At 44.8% G+C, this 26,071-nt stretch overlaps 1 protein-coding gene across 1 annotated transcript in view; it reads right to left on the bottom strand.

Annotated features, from left to right (window-relative positions):
• Window positions 1-729: 729 nt before the first annotated feature.
• LOC147747129 (cytochrome P450 4B1-like) overlaps window positions 730-26,071 on the bottom strand; it is a 155,805-nt gene continuing 130,463 nt past the window's right edge. Inside the window, exon 12 of the mRNA XM_086952387.1 lies at window positions 730-1,215. Coding sequence (XP_086808513.1) covers window positions 1,050-1,215 — 166 coding nt within the window. The 3' untranslated portion in view covers window positions 730-1,049. The remainder of the gene's footprint in view (window positions 1,216-26,071) is intronic.

Raw genomic sequence — 26,071 nt, 5'->3', positions numbered from 1 at the left:
ACTTCCTGACACGGTGGTTCCGATTGGTCTGTGGGAGTGAATGCGACGCGACACAGTGGGGTACGGGGTAGAGTGAAATGTCTGACGGGGAGGGAGGGTGGGCAGGGCTTGAGGGGGGAGGAAGGTAGGGGGGAGTTGTTATCTAGTTAACCCATTGACGGTTGGGGTGAACCAGAGTTCGATCGAGCCTGGAGCAGTAAAGCTTCGACAAGCTAGATAGAGTTGTAGATCGCAAATATCCTAACAATGTCGGCTGGGCGGACAATCACAGGAATGTGGACGGAGGTGAGGACATCAGCGAGGAAGAAAAGGATACAACTGTGGCATAATATCTGCTCAATATGTTAAAGAATGTAATTTTCTGTGCACTATGGCTTCTGAGTGTTGATCCTTATGTGCTTGTGATAAATGAATAAAATGTGCTTGCAAAAAAAAGAAATGGGAATTTGATGAAATGCATCCACGTTTAGAAATGCAGCAGAAAGAACGAATGGTTTTAATATTTTAATTACAGATCCAAGAATAACTGCTGGTATGTAGCCAAGTGAGGCTTAGTCTAGACAACCGTAGATATTTAAACATACCTAGGTGGAACCCTGATCCTTCCTCTGTAGTGATCAATGTACCAAGGAAGCCTTGTAGGAACACTACACGGTAATCTGGTTTTATATCAGATATCAGCAGCATTAACTTAAATCATCACTGAATTTGAATTCCAGTTAAAGAGTTGTTCTTAATCCATTTATTTAGGTACGCTGTGATGAATTCTAAGGCCAAGTAATGTAAATAGATATTCAATTAAGATATACATTGATCATTTTGGTCAGTCTGAAATATACATGGTTTCCATATTTTAACATATAATATTACAACATAATATTGTGTATTCTTACTACTTTGCATAGTTAGTTCCTTTGAAAAAATTAAATACAAATATAAACTACTAAATAGCAGTGTTTCGAAATTCTGTTTCTGCTAAATATCTTGTAGAAAGTCTATATTGAGCAGTTGTTAAGTCTCAATTTCTGTATTTAACCAATATCTGAAAATCAGATTTTCTCCAGCTTCAGATGAATCCCATTCTTGGAGCGTAGGATGAGCTGAGGGACTTTGATGGGAGGTTTACTTTCATCTGGAGAAAGCTTGAAGCGGAGCAGGGTCAGCGCCACGGCCACTTTCATCTCGTTCATGGCGAAGTTTTGTCCGATGCAATTTCTGAGGAAAGATATTGGATTGATCAGTGTGGTAAATGGAAATTCCTCTTATCTTTTATATCATATTTGTAACCGATTTGAATACAATAAAGCTAGCAATAATAACACAAAAGTTTCTATTAAAACATTTATGTAACATCACTAATAGTAATAATAATGCAAGTGCTCTTAATATTGTGAATATTATCAATATTATAATTATTATTATTATTGTTATTATTATTATTGTTTTTGTTACTGTTATTTGTTGTTAATATTATTGGTATTATTAGTTTGATGATGATAACGTTGTTGTACAGTTGTTGCTAATATAATACTCCGATAGCCAAAGATCTGAAGGTTTTGCCCTTCTAAGGATTTGGGAGCATTTACAAATGCTAGTAATTTTTTATCTTCAGATTTTATTCTCATGTAGTAGGTGAGATGATGTGACCTAATGGCCAGTGCTGTCGGCCTTACAGTTGGAGAACCAGGTTCGAGACCAGCGTTGGTTCAGCATTTTGTGCTTCTGGGCAAATCGCCTAATCTCCATGTGGCTTAAATAAAAATGTTCTGACCTTATACAAGGTAATCTGTGCTGGTTTGTGCTATATAAAACTGCAAACAAAAATAAAATAAGCACCCCAACTATGTTGATTTCTTGATTGAGGTTTTAAGATCTTCTGAAACCTGGTTCATAACATTGCTTCATAAACATGTTTTGTAAAGTCATAAACGTACAATTTCTACAGCAAGACTGATGCTAGTTTTAGGGGACAATGGTACCTTATGTTGGAGAGATTCATCGAATGACCAATTAGTCCTGCAGGGTCAGGTACAGATTAGAGTCAGTGTAGTGGCTGTCCCTATTGAAGCCTCAAGAGCAATAAGACAATATTGCAAATAAAAAATAGTCATATTTTGAAAGAGTGCTCTCTGGTACTGACCTGTCTAAAAAGTTTGCACTTCATGGGCATCATCCAAAAACATGTGTTTCTGCTATGTTGTTGCTTGTGGCATCCCAGGATTTTTGTTAAATCAGGCCACTGGCATTAATGTTGGTGATGGGGTTGGAAGGGGGGGCATTTCAAAGTCTAGTTCAACTACAAGCAATAGGCCTCAAAAAAAGAGAAGACTTTCATTATTCGTGCGAGTACAGTTCTTCCACTGTTGTTTCCATTGTTATTAATCTGTCGTACGGAAATTTACAAGCCAACTCCTTTTTGGAGCTGTATTTTTATCATCTCCTCAAAGTAGGTGAGAGAGGTTCAAGAACCCAACTTGGATACTAAAAGCCATATTGCAATTACAGGGCTCACAGCCAAGTCTATCCTGGACAAACCTTTATCTGGTGTTTCCAGTGCAGTTAAAGACAGCGCTCCATATTATCAAAAATATGTGCTGAGCAAACTCTTGGCTATAAACGCAATGGTGCAATATTGAAATAGGGGCCGGTTGGACCTGGCCCTTTTTGCAGGGTTATCACCCAAATGTTTTGCCTTCTCCCTCCTCTTTTTTCTGACCTGTTTTTGTTGGCTTTCAGGACTCTGGGCACTTTACCCCTTTTGACCAGGGCTAAAGTGCATATGCTCTCTGTCTAAATTGTATTGGTGATTGGTTTATCCATGATTGGCATATTTGATTTATTAGTAGGTCCCTAGTAAAGTGCACCATGTGTGCCCAGGGCCTGTAACTAAAATGCTAGTAGTGGGCCTGCAGCACTGATTGTACCACCTACATGAGTACGCTTGCAAGCCGGTCTCAGACCTGCCACTGCAGTGTTTGTGAGCGCAGTTTTCAAACTGCTATTTCAACCTGGCAAGCGCACCTACTTACCAGGCCCAAACCTACCCTTTTACTGCATGTTGGTCACCCCTAAGGTAAATCCAAGGCAGCCCCCTGGGCAGGGTGCAGTGTATTTAAAAAGTAGGACATGTCCTGGTGCGTTTTACATGTCCTAATAGTGAAGCACTGCTTATTTCGTTTTTCATTATTGCAGGGACTATCTTTCCCATGAGGATTGCCTTGAAATATCTTTTAAGTGTAATTTCCCATTGTGAGCTGATAGAGATTTGGAGGTGGAGTCACCGAACTCTCAATTTAAAAGTACATATTTTGGAGAAGTTGGGGCATATTACCAAGCAATAGCGATAATTATCGCTATTGCTTGGTTAGAGACAAAACTTTACCGCAGCGCTGCGGCGATTTTTACCGCAAATAAACCTTGGTATTACCAAGGTTTAACGCAAATGCGGTAAAAATCGCCGCAAAGCATGAATGTCGCTGAAAAGTCAGCGATATTCATGCATTAGCGAGCTAATGCTCTTAGCCATGTTATCCACCTCCCATTGGATAACATGGCTAAGAACTGCTCAGGGCAGGTGTTAGCTTTTGGAGATATTCCCGCTTAGCGCGAATATCTCCAAAAGTTGGTAATAGGAGATAGCGATGTTAGCGACTGTTTTCAGTCTCTAACATCTTGGCACGCCCACTTTGCATGTCATTAGTGATAAATATCACTGACATGCAAAGTGGGGCCCAAGATGGTCGCTATCTCCTACTAGCTGTCGCTAACTGGTGTTAGCGGCAGCTAGGTAATAGGGAGATAATTTTATCTCCGCTTTCTTGGCTTTTAAAGCCAAAAAAGCGGAGATAAACCCCCTTGATAATATGCCCCGTTGTTCTTTAAATTGCGTGTTTAAAAATGCCATTTTAAGAAAGTGTACACCACCAACAAATTGCCAGTACTGACTACTCTTTACTGCACTTAATTTATATGAACACTGGGGCATATTATCAAGGGGGTTTATCTCCGCTTTTTTGGCTTTAAAAGCCAAGAAAGCGGAGATAAAATTATCTCCCTATTACCTAGCTGTCGCTAACACCAGTTAGCGACAGCTAGTAGGAGATAGCGACCATTTGGTGCCTGCCGCTTTGCATATGCAAATGTGGGGGGGTACCATAGGTACCCCCCATGTGCCCCCCAGACAGTAGCGCCAACCTGGGGGCCCTGCAGGGGGCCCCCGCAGCAATCACCGCATGCCTTTCCGTGGCGGCATTGCCGCCAAGGAAAGGCCTCTGCTTTTTGCAATTGTAATATGGCTGGCGGTGTCCATTGGACACGCCACCATATTAATCTATTACCGCTGCGGTCGCAAGCCGACCGCGGCGGTAAAGTGGCGGACGCTCTTTCCGTCCGCCGCTGTCCCCTCCGCCATCCTAATCAGGCGGAGGGGAACACGAGAGTGGTTGTCGGGCGGATTGCCTCCGCCTGGGTGGCGGTGGCCACCGCCACCCTGGCGGAGGCAATCCGCCCGATATCGTAATGGGGCCCCTAAGTGTGGTAAAGAGTAGTCAGTACTGGCAATTGTTTGGTGGAGTTTTCGGTTGAGGCCCATTCCTCGTTGTTGGTAAAACTTTTAGAAAGGGGGCATTTAGTAGCTTAAACCTTCTGGGGCAGATTTACAAGCACTGGCACATCCCTGCATATTATCAGGGATGAGCCAGTAAAGATGTGACATGCAGGAATACCTTGTGCCACCAAGGATGTGTCGCATTTACAATGCAAAACACCGGGGCACAAAGATAGTCAGATGTGTGTCACATCTTATGTCGTAAGGGCATTGCATTGCTGGAGTCGTGTTGTAAGCGCAATGCAACTCCAGCAATGCTCAGGGGAGCCCTATATATAACATAACCCCTTATGCCTGCTTCAAGCAGGCGTAAGGTTTTGATGCAGCAGAAATGTAAAAGTGACTTAGCCTCAATTTTACAGGGCTTCCTTGCGACGGAATGCCCACCCTGCATACATTATACCTGATGCAGGTATAATGTAGCGCAGGGCTTTACAACATGACGCATGTCACTAGATGCGTCACATTGTAAATCTGTTGCATGGTGGCGCATTGTTTGCCGACGTCGGTGGTGACGCACTAGTGTAAACATGTCGCAAGGGGCTTGTAAATCTGCCCCTCTGTGTTTCTGCCTGTCTGTTGAATCCATGTGTGGGTTAGGGTGACAGTTGGGCTCTTGTGAATTTACTGAAGACAGTCACATAAAGGGAGTTGAGTTGTGCCTTGCATATCTGAAGGGCTACCACCGTCTATTAAACCTGCCCCAAGGTCTTTGTTGTTGTGGGCCGTTATAAGGGCGATTGGTATAATAGTCCTTGTTGAGGTACGGGTATGTACGTTCTTGGCTATAATTCTTGATATCCTTTTTTACTTTGATCTGTTATAACTGAGAGAAACAAATTTCTGATAACAATACTAACACAGAAACGAGTAAACTCCTTGAAAAAATAAACAAAACAGTAGAGGAGTTTCATAAGTTTGAACTAAACAAGAAACAGATCAAAGTAAAAAAGGATATCAAGAATTATAGCCAAGAACGTACATACCCGTACCTCAACAAGGACTATTATACCAATCGCCCTTATAACGGCCCACAACAACAAAGACCTTGGGGCAGGTTTAATAGACGTCAACAATACGTGGGCTTCACTGACAGCTCAGCTGACTCATCTGGCAACTCAGACCAAAACGAAAGCCCAGGCCCCTCCAATAAGGATTTTTTAGAGGGAGGCCGGGGCCGAGGCAAAGCAAAAACATGGTCCAAACCTCCAAACCCCCCCGGCGTACGCTCAACACGCCGCCAGCACTACCGGTGGTAGTTGTACCAGATAGCAATACCTGTAACTCCTCTGAGAATATTTTAGAAACAGGTCTCCTCCCAATTTTCAACCTCACAGACCATACCCTGTCTAGCAATGAAATATCCCTCCTAAGTAAGGGCTTATCCTTTGTCCCCACAACACGGCCCAATTTTCAGGAAGCTCAAATTGAACTTCTGAGATTCTTCAGGAAAGTACGGTTAAAAGGCTTCTTCTCTCTTAATCCCTCTATCCCCAAAAATTGCAATACCCCCTTCAGACCACCCTCAAAATTTTCTCCTACAGCAGGTATGATCCCAGTTGAGATTCCCACATTCGAAAAACTGGTTTTAAAGGAATTATCGGATCTTGCAGAAAAAAGGTCCTTCATTCCCTACAATATCACTCTGGAAGAAAAAATGCAATCTCCTCCCTTAAAAACAACCAATCCCTTATAATCAAACCAGCAGATAAGGGAGGGGGTATAGTGATTCAGGACACCGAAGCCTACAAAAATGAAGTGTTCCGCCAACTTAATAACCACGAACACTACTGCAAACTCCCACGCAACCCCACCATTGAAATCCAAGAAATGATCACAACTGTCACAAACAGGGCTTTGGATTCAGGCTTTTTATCTAAAAAAGAGTACGACTTCCTGAACACAAAATCCCCTCGGACCCCTGTAATTTACTGCCTCCCTAAGATTCACAAAAATCCCCAATCACCCCCCGGTCGCCCAATAGTTTCAGGCTGTGGTTCGATCCTTGAGCCACTAGGGCACTACATAGATTTCTTCATTAAGTCTTTTGTCCCTGAAACCACTTGTTACATCAGGGACAGTATGGCTATGATTAATTTCATAGAAGACTATCCCTTCGATCCCACATCCAGCACTATGTGTACGCTGGATGTGGAATCTTTGTACACGAATATCCCACAATTTGAATCTCTACGTGTAATAGAGAAGGTCCTTGAGTCAAGAGAACGACCTCATAATGTACCCTCCCTGTTCATTCTTGAACTATTAGAAATTTGTCTCACAAAAAACTTTTTTCTTTTTGAGGGACAATTTTATGGCCAAGTGAAAGGGACATCCATGGGAGCAATTTTTGCTCCCAACCTAGCCATTCTGTATATGGACCATCTGGAGACCAACAACATCCTTCATACATCGAATCCTTTCCACAATGGCATCGCCTTGTGGAAAAGATATATCGATGATATCTTCTTACTATGGAATGACTCCCCTGAAAACCTTACAGGCTTTCAACACTGGCTTAATAACAACAGCGGTGGACTCAGCTATACCCTGTCCACAAGCAAGGACTCCATCCCTTTCCTTGACCTACAAATAAGACATACAGAAGGCCGGCTTACAACTACATCACACCGTAAGCCGACTGAGCGTAACACCTTGCTCGAATATAACAGCCATCACCCAAGGGCCTTACGTGATTCTCTACCTTTTTCCCAATTCCTTCGCATCAGGCGCAATTGCTACTTCAAGGACGACTATTTTGCTGAGGCGAAAATACTCAGCAGAAAATTGAGAAATAGAGGTTACCCACGAAAATTGGTACGTAATTCCCTAAAAAGAGCGTGGTATTGCCCAAGAGAGAACCTTCTAGAACCAAAAGAAAAAAATGCGCAAGATAAACTTAATTGTGTGACTACATTCTCACCGGCGTCCAATGCCATCAGAAAAAGCATACTCAAACACTGGCCAGTTATCAATACAGGCCTTCTGACACTATAGAAACCAATGTTCGCTTTCAAACGGTCCAAAAATGTTAAAGACCATCTTGTTAGAGCAGCCCTCCCTTCAAAAACACAAAAAACAACCATAACTGATGCTTGGGGCCTACCACCGCTTCTGGGCCATGTTAAATGTGGGGGTTGTATATGCTGTGATACCACCATAGAGGGTAAAACGTTTGAATTTGGCAACATAAAATTTGACAGGAATTATTTTTCTAATTGTAATTCTGCGAACTTGGTGTATGCTATCCTGTGTCCCTGTAAGCTCATTTACATAGGACAAACAAGTCAGAAAATAAAGCTAAGGATTGGACAACATAAAAGCAGGATAAAATGTCAAACAGCTAATGCCCCACTGGTGGAACATTTTACTGCAAAAGGGCATACTGAGAAGGACTTTCTTTGGACAGTGATTACAATCATCAAACCACCTCCAAGAGGAGCAGACATGTCTCAGCTGCTAAACAAGGAAGAGTTACACTGGATCCTACGCACTAACAGCATTCGGAATGGGCTAAATCGACTAGAAGATTGGACGTCCCTCCTCTGATCTTTCAAAATACCTGCTGAAATGATTCCACCTTGAAATAACTTTGTTGATGTACTGTTTAAACATGCTTATATGCATGACACTTGAGCACTATTCACCACTGTAAATGGCCGCTGAAAAAATGCCATCTCGCTTCACTCGCGATAGTCCTTCCACGCTGTTCACTATCACTCCTCCCCTTCCTTTAAAAATCAATCTCACGCGCACGTTTGACGAGCACCAGATCGCCAGACCCGTGGCTGCTTCCAAGTTATCCCGAAGTAAGTACAAGTCCGAAACAGACCCCGAGTAATGCCTGACTTCAGCGTATAGTATGTAATCTCTGTGGCACCCTCCTTTCGTCCAAATACAGATAGCCATTGTGCACTTCGGCGTATCCCAAAAAAATGCTGTGATTACCCCAACGCCAGATTTCTAAAACGTACCGCGAAGCTGCAGGTAAACAGTTAAACCACCACGGGCCACTGCTCGCAGTTACCACCTGACCTCCTTTTTCTAACCGTTAGTTATTTTCTCGACAGAAATTTCTGCGCACAACGCCAGGTTAACCACCAGAACACAGGTTCACCGGCCGTGTTAATTCTGTAAGTGGCATTCTCCCTGCATCTCATTTTGAAAGCATGGTAAACGCTTAGCCACAGCCTAACTCGGCGATCACTCCTTACTATCCCCGTTCACTCGCCGTCCTCACGTTAACTTCTTTCATGCTCGGCGTCCCTGTTGCACATAAATCACTTGCAAACAATTTCAGATCGACGCCCATTTTCTTTCGCTCCCGGCGCCACTGCTGCACTTAGATCACCGGTTCACATTCCCAATAATAACGCTGTTCAAACTCACGTCGTTGCCTATTCACGCACAAACAAATGGCCACTTTTTATTGTGCATGCCACCATTCACCCAATGCATTTGACCAGAACAAATGAGGATTTAAACTATATGCCTGTTATTTATGTTACTCTTCTTTGTTTTTTTCCCCCCCTTTTTCCTCCCATTGTAAATAATGTTTATGATGTAAATGTAATGGAAAGGCCAATTGATATGGTTTTAATAATTAAGACAACAATAATGTCATCCAATGTCCTGATGATGATGCCCACATTCTAGGAAAGGCATCGAAACGTCGACACATAAACCCCATATGCAAAAAGTGTATGTAACATGGATAATTGCAATGGTGCGGTCTAACATTTGACGTCTGTCCCATTGAAAAGCTAATGTACAGACATATTTTGTGCTTTTTCCATTTCTGTCCTTTTTGTTGTTGTCCTGTAAATGTTGAAGGTCACGGCTGTGCCCGCTTGACATTTTTTACAATCAAAACTATTCTTCTAACTCAAAATAAAATCCTGTCCGGATGGACAGAAGACATACAATCTATTTAGTGTATGATCATTGTTCACAATAATTCTTGTTATAGGGACCACTGTTCTTTATAATACTTAATGCCCAAGGTCCCTATGTGATACCTTATGGGTTCCCTTGTTTGTTTGACACGCCAGTTGACTACAGGACCTATTGTTCCATCCACTACAGTAGCAGAGCAAACATGGGTTGACTGAATATACCACTGTAAAACTGCAAAACAACCTGTTAAAATAAACCTTTTTCAACCACTCAAAACACACCTCCCTTATAAATATTACTTTTTCTAGAAAGTTACCTTTCCCCAGCCTGTAGTTCGTGGAAGCTATTTTCATTTGTTCTCCAACTTCTCCTGCCAGTGATTAGCATTTGAATGGGTGTGAAGAAAGTTATAAACATCACCCACAAGCAAAGAATAGGCTGACCTGAAAAGACTGAGATGACTCATCTGAACCTCACAGAATATGAAGGGTTGAGGCTGGGGGCATCCTTTTTGACACTGCAGTGTCAGGTCTTGTTGGAGTGTCATATCTTGCTTTACAGTTCTGCTGGGTTTACATATAACACTAAGGAGTGCACTTGAAAGGACAGGAGCAGGATGGCAAGACAATTGCTATGTTTTTATTGTATGGGTGCTGGAAACCCTACTTTTGTTTTTCCAGTCTCTGTATCTTGGTTTATTGGGGGTACAGTGGCTGCTTCAAACTTGATTTTGGTGTTAGATGTGGGAGGACACTAGAATTTACTATAGTACATTCTCTACACAGCCCGCCATCCCCCAGAGCCCTCGTTTAGAATACCTTAAGTATTTTACCATCTTGAAAATGCCCAAAAGGGGGAAGGTTCACACAGTGAACTTGGGAGTAGGGCTCGCACAGGGAACTTTTACCCATTGGTTAGGGTGCACCCGGGAGTCATCCCCACCCACTAGCCCATGCCAGACAAAAAATTGGCTTTTCCAGGCACCCACTACAGAAAACAGGTGGATCTGAATAAGAGCAAAAGAAGTCAGAACACTTCTGTACCTGAGGCAGTGCAGAAGAGGACAGAACAATTGCTGGATCAGAGGAAGTTCAGAAGAGGACTAGACCTGCTGTCGGTGACATGAGAGGTGCCCTCCAAGACTGGGCCATTCTCCTTCTTGTACTTAGGACAAAGAAGTGAACTCCAAGAATTTTAAGGCTGACATCCCGTTAAACATACAGGGATGCATAAAGCTGCAAGAGGCGTTGCCTGCAACTGCCTGGTTGACCAAGATTTGTTTGCAGCCAGGATAACAGCTGTATTGGTTACAGGAACTTCATAGGAACCCACAAACCTTTAACTTCTCCCACAGTCAGATTCGGTCAATAGATACCTGGAAATCAATGAAACACGAATATAGAGGTGAATGAGTCTGGTTTGCACAGCTCATTAATATTGAAATATCCATTAGATTTGATAGGCAGCCCTAGTTTTGGTGAAGCTCTGTTTGATTGAGGGGAATGATTCTGCAGTAGCTAACACATTGCTCTAGGTTCTTTTATAACAAAAATGCTAAATATTTGGCTTCAATTTCAATCAAAGCGATTAGAAGGTAGCTGTTCAGTTTCAATGAGTTCCCACCTTTGTATATTGGGTGAATTCGGAAGCCACTCCAGTAATCAGGGGCTTCCTCTGCCTGCAGGATATATTTATACTGTACAGTAAGCCTGTTGGCCCATTCTTTGAGTTCTATTAACCCCTTGGGTGCCTTGCACATAATGGTTACATCCTCGGCCGTGGCGCTCCTGTTCGGTGCAGAGCGGGAATATCGTCGTAAAAATATCGACTAACATTAATATCGCCGCAGAAATATCTACAGGAAGAAATATCGATGTCAAAAATATAGTTTGACCAGAATATCGACAGACAGGTAAGCAATATCAATAACATTAATATAGTTGTAATAAATATTGTTTACAAAAACATAGTTTACAAAAATATCGTTTTTTAAATAATTATAAGTAAAGTAGTGTTTTTAATGAGTATTGGTTGTCAAATTAGTATTTTTTGTAGTATTTGATTAGTTAATAATGTATTTTATGTTGAATTTAGTGTTAATAGTTCCGTAGCGGGTTGTGGGTTTATAGGGGAGTAGGGTGGGAAGTAATTTAAATATAATAAAATAATAGATTAATTAATGTTTTAATTGAATATAAATAGTGTAATAAATAATAGTTAATTAACTTTAATTAGTTAATTGATTAATAATTATGTAAATTAATTATGTTAATTGTTTAATTAATTTTAGGTGTGTGTACTGGATTTTTTTAGTGACAATGTAGTGAATTAATTACATTTTAATTGAATAATTATTTTATTAATGATTAATTAAATAAAAATAAAGATTTGTTAATTTATAAATGAGTAAATACATTTAGTAATTTTTACACCTACACTATCCAACGTTTTCCCTACTGTTGCACCTTCTGGAGTGGGAATAGTAATTTTTACCCCTACGCTATCCAACGTTTTCCCTACTGTTGCACCCTCTGGAGTGGGAATAGTAATTTTTACCCCTACGCTATCCAATGCTTTCCCTACTGTTGCACCCTCTGGAGTGGGAATAGTAATTTTTACCCCTACGCTATCCAACGCTTTCCCTACTGTTGCACCCTCTGGAGTGGGAATAGTAATTTTTACCCCTACGCTATCCAACGCTTTCCCTACTGTTGCACCCTCTGGAGTGGGAATAGTAATTTTTACCCCTACGCTATCCAATGCTTTCCCTACTGTTGCACCCTGTGGAGTGGGAATAGTAATTTTTACCCCTACGCTATCCAACGCTTTCCCTACTGTTGCACCCTCTGGAGTGGGAATAGTAATTTTTACCCCTAAGCTATCCAACGCTTTCCCTACTGTTGCACCCTCTGGAGTGGGAATAGTAATTTTTACCCCTACGCTATCCAACCCTTTCCCTACTGTTGCACCCTCTGGAGTGGGAAGAGTAATTTTGACCCCTACGCTATCCAACGCTTTCCCTACTGTTGCACCCTCTGGAGTGGGAATAGTAATTTTTACCCCTACGCTATCCAACGCTTTCCCTACTGTTGCACCCTTTGGAGTGGGAATAGTAATTTTTACCCCTACGCTATCCAACGCTTTCCCTACTGTTTCACCCTCTGGAGTGGGAATAGTAATTTTTACCCCTACGCTATCCAACATTTTCCCTACTGTTGCACCCTCTGGAGTGGGAATAGTCATTTTTACACCTACGCTATCCAACGCTTTCCCTACTGTTGCACCCTCTGGAGTGGGAATAGTAATTTTTACCCCTACTCTATCCAACGCTTTCCCTACTGTTGCACCCTCTGGAGTGGGAATAGTAATTTTTACCCCTACGCTATCCAACGCTTCCCCTACTGTTGCACCCTCTGGAGTGGGAATAGTAATTCTTACCCCTTCGCTATCAAATGTTTTAACTAATAATATATTGTATATTTTAATTATATGTATGTATTATTGTTGTTATGTAAAGTAATGTGTTAAATATATGTATATGTACACATTTATTAAGTTTATAATGAAAAAGTGTAGTTCATTTATTTTAAATAGTTAAAAAATAAAAGTAATGTAATGTATTTTGTTAATAGTACTTATATTTATTTATTATTTAATGTAATTTTAATTAATTTAAAAAGTCGATATTTTTTACATCTATATTTATTACAACGATATTTTTGAGTAGATATTTATGTACTTACCTGTTTAGGTATAGGGTGTAGATATTTTTGTAAACGATATTTTTACAACTATATTTATGTCAACTATATTTTTGTAATCGATATTTCAACACCCTACCCTCCTGTTCCAACTGTTCCAAGGACATAACCATTATGTCCAGGCATCCTCCCACAGGGTAAGTGCTGGCGCTCCCCGTGTAGGCCGTTAATTATGCCCCCCCCCCCGAGATTCCAGTGGAAGAGCTTCCGCTGCCACCCCCTGACCCACCCCTTGGGGATGAAACCAGCACACCAGCATCATCATATGCTGCTGGGGGCGAGCTGGAATCTGTTTGCTTCCAGCGTGTCCAAAGAGAGGACGCTTGCAAGGTACATCCTTCTCCTGCAGGGGTTGGTGGGGGGAAAACAGACACAGGAGGAAAGGAAAGAGTTTTTCCTTTCCCCCTGTGTCTGTTTTGAATGGATTCCTGCTTCACGATCTCGGGTGAAGACCGCAATCATTGAGCAGGAATCCATCAACAGGACCACCAGACTTTTTCTTTGTGTGTGTAGGGGAGCAACCCCTTAGACAAGGGTCCCTCCCTGGGGGCATTTGTTGAGCATGTTTCAGCCGTTGCTAGGTACTGGATAGGCCATTGTTTTGGCCGATCTGCCGCTGTATGGGTTGAAACCCACTAGGCCCCAGGGCTTTAATTTTGGTATATTTTTGGACAAGGGTTGCTGCCCTGGGGACAACATGTTTTTCCATGTTTCGTCACCACCTGGGGTTAGACTGGTTATTTTTTGGGGCGCTCGTGCCCACGGGGGAGGGGTGACTCGAAACCTGCTAGAAGGCAGGGATTTTATACATATATCGATTAAGGTGAGTGACCCCTTGGACAAGGTTTGCAATCTTTTTGGGGGGTGATATTTTGGCCATTTCTGCCGGTTTTATATTTTAGGACCGTATGCCCTGTTATAGAAGCTCCTAGACCACTAGAGATTCTATTTATGTGGCACATAAAGTTTTGGGGAGCTACCCCTTGGGCAAAGTGCGCTCCTCTTATGGAGCTGAATGTTTTGGTTGATTCTGCCTCCCTTGAGCAGCAGATTGGCTGTATAATTTTAGGCCCATCTGCCCCCAAGAGGGACAGAAGCCACTAGACCACCAGGGAGTTTATTGTATATGGTGCAAAATGTTTTGGGGAGTAGCACCTTGGGCAAAGGTCGTTCCCCTTTTGGGGGTGAATATTTTGGCCATTATTGCCCTCTTTAGGGAGAGGTCGGCCTTGTATTTTTAGACCAATCTGCCCCCAAGGGGGGCAAAAGCCAGTAGACCACCAGTGATGTTATTATATATGGTCCATAATGTTTTGGAGAGCGACCTCTTGGCCAAGTGTCACTCCCTTTGAGGGGCTATATATTTTGGACATTTCTGCCCCCTTTGGTGGCAGACGGCAATATTTTCAGGAGGGCAGAAGCCACTAGCCACCAGTGAACTAATGATTTGGCGATATTAGGGAGTGCTCCCTGTTTCAAGTGTTGCTCCCCTTTATAAGGGACATTTATTTTGGCTGTTTCTGCAGATTGCCATATATTTGTATGCCCATCTGCCAGCCAGTAGGGATTTTTTTTTACATGAACATTGATTTTTGGGGGAGCAACTTGGTGAGGGTCGCTTTCCATGAGGCACTATATATCTTTCCTGTTTCTGCCCCCCCCCCCGGACCCCCCTTGGGGACAGATCAGCCATATAATTAGGGCCATCTTTTAACCCCTTCCACGCTGATGACGAGCTGGGCTCGTCATGGCGTAGCCTCCTCGCACGCTGATGACGAGCCCAGCTCATCACGCAACATGCGATTTTAGAATTCTCAGCGTGCGAGCGGAATGTGTTTCATTGATTTCCTAACATGGCCTCTATGCCCGTGACCAAAAACGCAGGTGAAGTGGCTAGGAAAACCAGATAGTTTAGGGCTATTTCCTGTTGCAGTCAATAGGCCTACCCACACAATGAAGGTACCATTTTTGTTGTAAGACTTGGGGGAAAGCTAGTTGGATGGGAGTTTGTGGCTCCACACTGATTCCAAAACCTTCCATCACAGAAATGTGAGGAAATGATTTTTTGCTTTTACAGCATTTGCAAGGGATTATGGGTAATAGAAGAGCCACACAAGTCACACCATCCTGTATTTCCCTGGGTGTCTAGTTTTAAAAAATGTACAGGTTTGTTATATTTCCCTAAGTGCTCCCTGAGCTAGGGCCCAAAACGCAAAGCTAGGCACATTGCAAATAAAGGGCCAGCTTTCAGTGGAAGGGTCAGCATCTCGAGAAATCAGCAAGCACAGCACAGGAGAGCTATTCACAGTCATGTGATCCTGCATTCTGGCAGAAAGGTTAATTTGGTTTAGGTAGAAAAAAGGCAAATTTCTAAAAGAGGCATTTCCAGAATAGTATCTTATAATCAGATTTTTCCATTAAAGAGTATTTTAAATTACAATCCAAATGAGTGGGAGAGGCATTTCTCTCTCTGTTCCCAAACAGAAGTTTTCACTTTTTAAGTGCAATAAGGTAACCCATGGTTGAAAAACGACTTTGGAGGTTTTTCACTATCAGTACATAGAAAACTTAAACACACATGTCCTGCGTTTTAAATACAGTGCACCCTGCCCTAGACGATTGTAGGGCCTACATTAGTGGTGACTTATAAGTATGAAAAAGGAAGGAAGGTTGAAGCCTGGCAAAAGGTTTATTTTTACAGGCCGACATGGGAATATAAAACTGCAATATAAAGAAAGAAAGATCACCCAGGAGACCCAGCCTAATACAGGCTTATTGCCTTCATAGACATCTAGGCAAAATGTTTTGTCTTGCTCATATTAAAGGACATACTGTCATGAGTGGAGCAAATAAATCTTATCCCAATGAATCAGATGAGCTTCCAAAAAGGAAAAGGTACGAGTTTGAATGTTTTGCTGTAGGCATCCAGACAGAGAAGGTCCTTACTGAAAAACCTCCTCTCCATGCCTGTTGTGTAGATTTAAAATCTCCCATTGATAAGGTCCCAAGACAAAGGTGAAGGCGAAGCTTAGAGGATAGAATATTTCGTTATCACTACTCCTGGCAATTGAGATGCTATACACAGACAACTGGGTCATTGTTTTGTTGGGCGATGCAGCTACCTTAAAAAATAAGATTTAGGTCAGTGTTGGTCTTAAACAGTAATATGTGGAGATCCACTCTTATTTACTATGTACTTTCCTGACTTGAATTACCTGCTTGCTGAATCAACCTTCAATCCTCCTGGACTAAAGTTTCTGCCAATTTCAAGTCTTCAATGCACAAACAATATTGTGTTGCTAAGCAAAACCTTGGTTAGTCTTCAGAAAATGATATGTGCCTTTGCAGCCTCTACCAAAACAAATATAATGGAGATTAACTGAAAAAGACCAACATTTTGACTTTTGGAAGTTGTTTAAACAAGTCTGCAATATGTTTATCTAGAAGAGAAGTTGTAAAATGTCACAAAATATACTTATTTGGGTATCACGTTTGATTATCTGGGTTCCTTAAACATATGCAAGCAACTAAGTCAAAGTCCAGATCCTTGTTCTTTGCATTTGCAGCTTTGCAAATAACACTTAAGGTGCACCATACTGGACTCCATCTTTAGAGTAATGCATTGCAAAGATCTCCCTTCGTTGACATACAGATCAGGAATCTGTAGAGGGAAGGAGGCAACATTATTGGACTCTATGTAGAAGTCTCCATTCACACACAACTGTTTGGTCTGATGGTGAACAATACGCAAGCTCAGTTAAGCCTGGTGTTTGGCCTTGCGTTGCACCAACTAACTCGGCAAAGTGCATTTATAAAATGCTGTAAAAGAGATGAAGGAGGTTCCAAGGACCAAGTTGAATCACCAATCATGTCAAGAAATCCTGCACTCTAGACCTGATAACTTCTGGCAGAAATAACAAGAATCTTTACTAAGTCAATTAGCCTTAACAATATGTGGACCTCGACAATTTTGGATGAAGTCTTTAGATGCTTGGTTAACAAAAGTGTAAACAGAGTTTTGCGCAATTGTTTCAAATTCGTATGTTTGTCTTCAGTGCCCAAAATATTTTATTATTATGTCCCGAGATAAAAAGCAGCATGGAAAAATGCAAATTGCAGACTTTGGATTTTAATGAAGAGACTGTTGCACAGTGTATGTATATGCCCTTTTTTGCTAGAGGCTCGAAAGAAATTTCTAAATAAAGGCTTTGATTCAGATATTAAATTATCAATATATTAGGGTAAGCTGCAATTCTGTTACATTTATGGACCACTTTTTAAAGCTGTAGTACATTTTTATTTAGCAAGTTGAATTGTTCACATTTAACTCGCTGGTCACAATATTTTAATCGTAGTCTGATTTCAGCCTGTGATTTTACATAATTGTGTATGTTTTTATATTGTAATGGGTTTTATCAGCTATACACAGTAACGACTAATAATAAAGCTGCACTACAGGGTGCATTAGGAGGCCTGAGGCATGTTTTAAGGAGCTACTTTAAAGGGTTGCACAAAAAGTGCAGCAGCCCACTAGTAGCATTTAATTTACAGTTCCTGGGAACATGTAGTACTGTTTACTAGGGGCTTATAAGTGAATTAAATCTATCACTCAGGTGTAGGCCAACATAATCATGGTTAGCAAGAGTAAAGTAAGCAGAGTCCTAAAAGCCAAGAAAAATGGATTCAGCAAAGGAGGTAAAACAATTAGGGGTGACCCTACTGAAAGGGTACGGTCCAACATACACAAATATAGTACCCTTTAATCCTATCCATCCATAGACCATTAAATAAATTGCCTACTTGCTCTCCTTTTCTTACCCATCAGTGAAACATACAGACCTTTACTACACTTTACGCCTACCCATCCTTGAAACCTAAAAAGTCCTTACTACCCCCTTTAGCCATTCCCTCTCCTAACCATAAGAACCCCTTTCTACAGCTTACCCTAATACATCCTGAACCCTAAAAATCATTCACTACAACTTACCGTTACCCACTCTGAAAACTAGAGACTCATTACATTTTTAAATTACACAAATAATTTTTGAATATATAATATAATATAGACATGTATGGTACTTAGCCACATCGCTGCGGCAGCTATTCCGCCGCAGCGCTAAGGGGGCGGGGCGGGCGCATGCTGATGACGGAACCGCTCCATCACCAGCCGCGGTTGGGCTGTGCTCATGACGGAGCAGTTCCGTCATGGCCCCGTCCGCTCAATGGAACGCCCAGCGCAGGCGCAGAATCCGTGCAGCGAAGGCGCGGCGAGCGGGCCATAACGGAACCGCTCTGTCATGAGCACAGCGCCACCGCAGCTGATGACGGAGGGGTTCCGTCATCAGCATCGAAAGAGTTAACTGCGTGGTAAAGTGGTAAAGATGGTACGTGGAAAAAGATGTATTATGTTGGTGACATATCATTCACTCACAGGTCTATCCAAGGTGAGATTTGTTTAAATATATCTGCAGCTGTTCACACCCAGGCTGTGAAGTTTTTTTTGGGGGGGGGGACCTTCAACTACATCTTTTGAAAGTGTTGATGTTATATGGCCGAGATACCCGCCACCCCCTCTCAACACAATCCCCAAAGGAGGGAAACCGGAAACAGTTCTTGAAGTTTTTGGAAGAGGGAGGGAGTGACCCTCCCGGCCGTATTTATTAAAACAAAAATTAAAAACATTATATTAATGTACAATTTCATTACCACATTGCGATGTTTGGCTAACCTTAACAGATTCTCTAATACAGAGGTTCTCCTAGCCGAACTAACATCCTACAAAACATTGACTTGAAATTATGAGATTGTACATCCTAACGTTTAAGGGCCAACGGCAAGGTCGTAACCGGTGTCAAGATCCCTAACCAGGAATACCCCCCCCACTTGGGAGGGGCGACAGGACTGAGGTGTACCTCCAGTGCAACTACCAATTTCCCTTGACTTGACGGGGGCACCAATAAACTCGACGCCATTTAAAGGTCGTTCGAGGACTCGTGTGAGGTTATCTAGAAGGTAGCGTAGACCTCCCCCCAAACCCCACACAACTTACCACATCTGCCGTCGCAGACGTCACTGGCCCCGGGAAATTCCCCAGGAGGGGGCTGTAACCCCTCCTACCCAGGAAGGGGCCTTGACCGCCTTTCCTTTTCTTTCGGCGACCCATCCTTAGAAGGGACCGCCTCCCCGTTGAGGGGCCAATGGCCACCTCCCCCGAGCGCTCCCATCCGTGTTGGGTGACGCCCACTCATAGGGATCTTCCAATTAGTGCTCACCGATCATGACCTTACCGCCCGACCAAAATAAATACGACAATGCTAACTAAATTACTAAATGACTACCTATGAAAAGACAGTAGCAACAACCACTTTATTAAAAGCATGCTTACTGATAAACACAAAAGCAGAAATACTTTATTTGCAAAACATAACACAAATCGACCAGACTTTATTGCATACTCAAAGTCATCACGATAATCACCATAACCTGTAAACGAAAATCAGAGTTATCCATCAAATTTTTATTCAGACATTATTAAAACCACTTGCTGTCTTCAGGGGCTGGTGGGTGGGTCAAAATTGGCTCTTCGTTCCGTCTCGAGCTCACGTGCAGCGAGGAGGTGCAGCTTCAGAGCACAGGAACAAGAGGATGTCTTCGGGTCTTGCGTCCCCTTTTATCCGTCTTCAGGGCGGGCGTAAACCCGCCCCTGCCTGCCCCGAGGGCGTGGCCAGCCGCGTCAGTGTCTAGGCCAGCCCACTCTAGGGCGGGAAAAAGCGCGCCCCGGCTACGCCGCTTCGGGCATACCAGCCGGGACACGCCACCCGCCCAAGATGGCTTCCCGGGGGGATCGTGGTACTCTGCCATACGTGCGGGGGGACCGAGTGGTCGCCCCTTTCCATATGGCCGAGATACCCGCCACCCCCTCTCAACACAATCCCCAAAGGAGGGAAACCGGAAACAGTTCTTGAAGTTTTTGGAAGAGGGAGGGAGTGACCCTCCCGGCCGTATTTATTAAAACAAAAATTAAAAACATTATATTAATGTACAATTTCATTACCACATTGCGATGTTTGGCTAACCTTAACAGATTCTCTAATACAGAGGTTCTCCTAGCCGAACTAACATCCTACAAAACATTGACTTGAAATTATGAGATTGTACATCCTAACGTTTAAGGGCCAACGGCAAGGTCGTAACCGGTGTCAAGATCCCTAACCAGGAATACCCCCCCCACTTGGGAGGGGCGACAGGACTGAGGCGTACCTCCAGTGCAACTACCAATTTCCCTTGACTTGACGGGGGCACCAATAAACTCGACGCCATTTAAAGGTCGTTCGAGGACTCGTGTGAGGTTATCTAGAAGGTAGCGTAGACCTCCCCCCAAACCCCACACAACTTACCACATCTGCCGTCGCAGACGTCACTGGCCCCGGGAAATTCCCCAGGAGGGGGCTGTAACCCCTCCTACCCAGGAAGGGGCCTTGACCGCCTTTCCTTTTCTTTCGGCGACCCATCCTTAGAAGGGACCGCCTCCCCGTTGAGGGGCCAATGGCCACCTCCCCCGAGCGCTCCCATCCGTGTTGGGTGACGCCCACTCATAAGGATCTTCCAATTAGTGCTCACCGATCATGACCTTACCGCCACAGGCCGGATAGTTGACCGGCTATCCGGACCCCCCACAAAGCTCCTACCTAAAGGTCATGTTTTAACGTTTTTAACCATGCTAAGAAGTCTCCTATGAGTAACTCATTCCCCACCCGAGACAAATGCACACCATCCCCCAAATACATACTGTCGTCACTAATACAGCCATGCGAAATTGAATGCAATGTCCTGGAACGGAACAACCTACTCACTTTGTTATTAAGCTTTCTAACAGAATGATTCAAAGCATGAATAGAAATAGCCCCTCGCCACACCTTTCGTGGGATCATATGGGACCACGCAATTATGCACCCCGGAACTCTCCTCGCCAACCAACTTACAGTGGAAAGCATTGCCTCCAGGAGAAGTCGTCTACCGGTGGTGACCAAATCATTGCCTCCTAGATGTACTATGACTATAGACGGCGGTGACCTCGTCCGCCCTAACAAACCCTCGAAAAATGTTTGAAACTGGTCAATACAGAGACCGCCCCTTCCGTAGAAGGACACCCTGTACCCGTATTCCCCAGCTACGTGAATCATGTCACCTGCTTTGAATACGTCCGCGGCACGCCTCACGTGTGAGTGGCCCACGACCCACACCTCCTTTTTCACAGCCGGTGATGTCTGACCGCTGGCCCGGTGTTGGGTCGACTGCATAGTCCGCCCCGCCTCGTAGGCTTGCGCAACTGAAAATCAAACAAAAACAAGAGGCGTGAGTACATCATTACAGCTTCACAACATGTGTAACCGCACATACCTCTTATAACAATTGGAGGACCAACGCCCCACTCGTTTCACTTGTTCAACATTAAGACCCCTAGCTGTAGCTTCTGTAGCAGCCCCTATCCGAAAGGAATGGGTCCCAAACTCGCCCGGGTTCAAGCCCGCAGCGGCAATTGACATCGCAAGCACCCGCTGAAACTGAAATTTCGTCAGTGGGGTGGCGTCTGCGTGTCTCAACAAGGTCCCCCCCCATGATGCCACCCTTCGTGCTAGGTATTCTTCTAAACACTTTACCGGACACATGGAGGACCCGGGAATCCTGCGTATGATTATGCAGTCACCCATCCCACCTTGATCGGTCTTGGACCTGACAAAGGAGACCGTCATTGTCTCACCTCTGATCTGAACATGTTCCTGGCACAAACCCCCTGTCACATCCTGTTTGTTCCTTGCCACCAGTTCGCTTACCCGCATCGCCCCATGGAATGCCAGCGTAAAAGCGGCTCGGAACAACACTGTCTCAAACTGAGATGAACATGTGGAAGGGAGTGTGGCCAACAACTGGGCCAACCTATCCAAACCTATCGGGCGCCTCTCATCTACTCTGCGACCTTCAAGGCGTTGCCACCCACGCAGCGCTTTCTGTACAACGAAAGACGCTGTCGGGTCCTGGATACCATGAGCCCTGGCAACAAAGGAAATGGCAGCACGATGCCTCTGGGCCGTAGCCACCGATTTCCCAGCCCTATGTAAGGACATCAGAAAATTCACTACCCATTCCTCGTGGCCCCACAGCCCCTCTCTATCGGGCCCCAAAAAGGCTAAATAAGACCGAAACGCCCCTTCATATGCCTTCCTCGTCCTTGGTGCTAGACTCTCTCCCACGAGGTGATGAAGTTCGGGGCACCGAGAGACCAGAGAGCTTCGGGAAAGGGTGCCGGCTCTGGGTCCGCTGTGGGAAGGAAACCCGAGAAAGCCTGCATATGAAAACGAGACAGTGCATCAGCCGCCTGGTTCATTACCCCCGGGACATGTTTTGCTCTGAATAGCACATTCAGTTGCATACACAGTAAAACAATTTCTTTGAGCAGTCTTAAAATCATTTTACATCGTGCAGCCTGGCTATTGATGCACTCGACCACGGTCATATTGTCAGACCAAAAAATCACAGAGTGATCTTTGAACCCTTCGGGCCAGGTTCTCAGGGCCACCAAAATGGGGAAAAGTTCAAGGAAAGCAATATTGCTTGTCAGACCATTGTCATGCCACCATGTCGGCCACCTTTGTGCCGACCATTTTGTGCCGAAGATGGCGCCAAAACCTATGCTACCTGCTGAATCGGTCCATAGCCCCAGCTCTTCCGAGGACACGGCTGGTTCGTTCCAGACGACCCGACCATTAAAGTCCGCCAGGAATGCTAACCAAATGCGCATGTCCTGGCGGACCTCAGCCGATAGTCTCGTGTGATGATGGCCCTCCTTCAGGCCGACCATAGCTTGGGCAATTGAACGGGAGAAGGGGCGGGCCATTGGTATTACCCTCAGGGCAAAATTCAACTGTCCCACCAACTGCTGTAATTGATGCAGTGTAACTTTAGATCCATTTATACACACTCGGAGGGCTGCCCTGAATTTTAACACTTTGTCAGCTGGCAAACGAAAACAACCCTCACTGGAGTCTAACTCGATCCCCAGAAACTCAAGGCAAGTTGTAGGACCCACCGTCTTACCTGGTGCCAATGGCACACCAAACTGCTTCATTAACATACAAAATTCGGCCAAGGCCCGGCCACATTCGAGATCCCCGGCTGCCCCAAGGAACAGGAAATCATCAAGGTAATGCATTACATGGTGGAAACCCGTCTTCTTTGTGAAGACCCATTGTAGAAAACTACTGAATTTCTCGAAATAGGCACAAGATATCGAGCACCCCATCGGCATACACTTATCCATGTAATAACAACCCTGAAACATGAAACCCAGGAGACGCTGGTCGTCTGGGTGTACCGGGAGCAATCGGAACGCTGACTCGATATCTGACTTCGCCATCAGCGCCCCGGGCCCCAGGCGATTCAAAATGGCTACGGCCTCATCGAAGGATGCGTACCGCACCGAACATACTTCCGGATCTATTGCATCATTAACAGAAAGACCACGTGGAGCTGATAAATTATGAATCAATCGGAACTCCCCCGGGTCCTTCTTGGGGACCACCCCTAAAGGAGAACAAACAAAATCATGCACCGGGGGTACACTAAACGGGCCGGCGACCCGACCTCGAGTAACCTCTTTTCGGATCTTATCCTGTACCACGGTCGTATGCTGCAGGACCGAAAGTTGATTTTTACACTTCTCCACACCCTGAAAGTCCCCTACCGGGATGCGGAAACCATACGAAAATCCGTTCCGCAGCACCCCAGCAGAAGCACGATCCGGGTATTCACTGAGCCAGGGAATCATCGCCAAGGTATCAATCGGGGTAGGTAAAGGCGCCCCTCGGACTATGTTAGACCTGTTTGGCGCCTCCTCTCCCCCCGTTATCACCCGTTTTGGCTCTGCACGTGGACTCAGGATGGGGCGACCCGCACCCACTACATTCATGTTTAAATTTGCACGTTCCCTGGGGTCTAGTACATTTACCTCTGTTGAAATTAAAGCACAACCCCCTTTTTCCAGTATTGCCGGCAGGTCTCGACTGATCGTCGGTACCCGTACCTGAACGAAAGGGCGTCCCCCCATATTGGCGGGAGGATTCGCCAACATTACTTCCTACCAATGGCATTTTCAACATACCTGTCTCCTTCATTTTATCCCATGTCAAAGAATCATAACAATCCCAGGTCAAGCTTTTATTATGCTCTTTAGCCTTTCGGAAAAGATTATCGTAGCAAAACCAATGGTTACCCTGGTATGATGTCGAGTACCCCATGATTCGCGACTGATAGGTCGGCAATTCGGAAAGCAACTCGGGCCTACGTTCCCCCAATATCGACGTAAAGATTCCCCATGCATTGCCCCAATTGCCAATATTCTCATTCACTTTAAAGGCGGCCATTTTTGCGCGCCAAACACTCGGATGCATGAGGTCTTTCTGACCCTTAACATGCTCCACTTCATAATGATCAACAAGCAACGAGAAGATGTTCACATATTCCCCTGCCCAAATCTTTTCCTTAATTGCCAAAGGCACATGTTGACCCAACCTTTCTCTACGAGAGGGTGCTGACTCATCCCTTGCAATCGGCAATGGCCGCTTACCTGCACCGGACGCTGCCTCTGCGGTCGCAATCGTCCCTTGTGGCTTGTCAACTACTGCAACCGGGGCGGACACCTTGGCTGCTTCACGTTTCTCGCGCAATTGCTTCATAAGCGCCTGCGCCTCGGCAGCCGTGGCGCCCTCACTACTTTCGCCCAACCACGCTGCAAGTTGTGCTGCCAGCTCGGGCGGCATATCTTCATTGGACACCGGGGTGACCACCACGGGAATCGGATTCCCCTCCGCCGGTACTGGGGTTGGCGCTTCGAGCGGGGCACAGGGAACCGGGACGTCTCCCCCGGCTGGTCCCCTCCTTGGCCTCTTGGCTCTCCCTCCTGGAGCTGCTCCAGCCGACGGACGTTCCGGCCCCCCCTCCCCGTCTCTCTCCGCCACCCGTTTCTTTAGCTCGGTCATCTCCTTCATGAGAACCCGAACCATCTGTTCGGTCGTCATTCTCTTCCCGCCTTTCTTGGGCATTTCTCCGACAGAGTATCTGTAAGACAAAAGAAAGATTACAACGCTCAAAATTGGCTCTTCGTTCCGTCTCGAGCTCACGTGCAGCGAGGAGGTGCAGCTTCAGAGCACAGGAACAAGAGGATGTCTTCGGGTCTTGCGTCCCCTTTTATCCGTCTTCAGGGCGGGCGTAAACCCGCCCCTGCCTGCCCCGAGGGCGTGGCCAGCCGCGTCAGTGTCTAGGCCAGCCCACTCTAGGGCGGGAAAAAGCGCGCCCCGGCTACGCCGCTTCGGGCATACCAGCCGGGACACGCCACCCGCCCAAGATGGCTTCCCGGGGGGATCGTGGTACTCTGCCATACGTGCGGGGGGACCGAGTGGTCGCCCCTTTCCATTTGTGCTCTTATAATTTATCTGTGCTTCCCGTTGGACATATTGGATATCCTGTGTTTTTTACCAGCCAAATAGCAAATATTGCCAGGAACAGACCCAGGGCCAGATTTATTAAAAAGTCATGCAGCACAACACAGCAAGACAACTTGTAGTGCTACACTGCATCGCAGGGAGAGAGCAGGAATGTGCCATACCTGCTAAGATAGGACACATTCCTACTCTCTCCCTGCACCGGTGCACGGAGAGCAGCCTAGCTCCTATGCGGGCACCCTTGCACCAGGGTTTACAGGGGGTCCTGATGCTTTTTTCTCTTTCTAAGTGTTTTTGTATTTAAAGATATT

The sequence above is a fragment of the Lissotriton vulgaris genome, chromosome 1_1 (assembly GCF_964263255.1).
Source record: "Lissotriton vulgaris chromosome 1_1, aLisVul1.2, whole genome shotgun sequence".
Lineage (NCBI taxonomy): Eukaryota > Metazoa > Chordata > Amphibia > Caudata > Salamandridae > Lissotriton > Lissotriton vulgaris.
The sequence above is the reverse complement of the archived record's forward strand: the minus strand, read 5'-3'. Positions and strand labels throughout refer to the sequence as shown.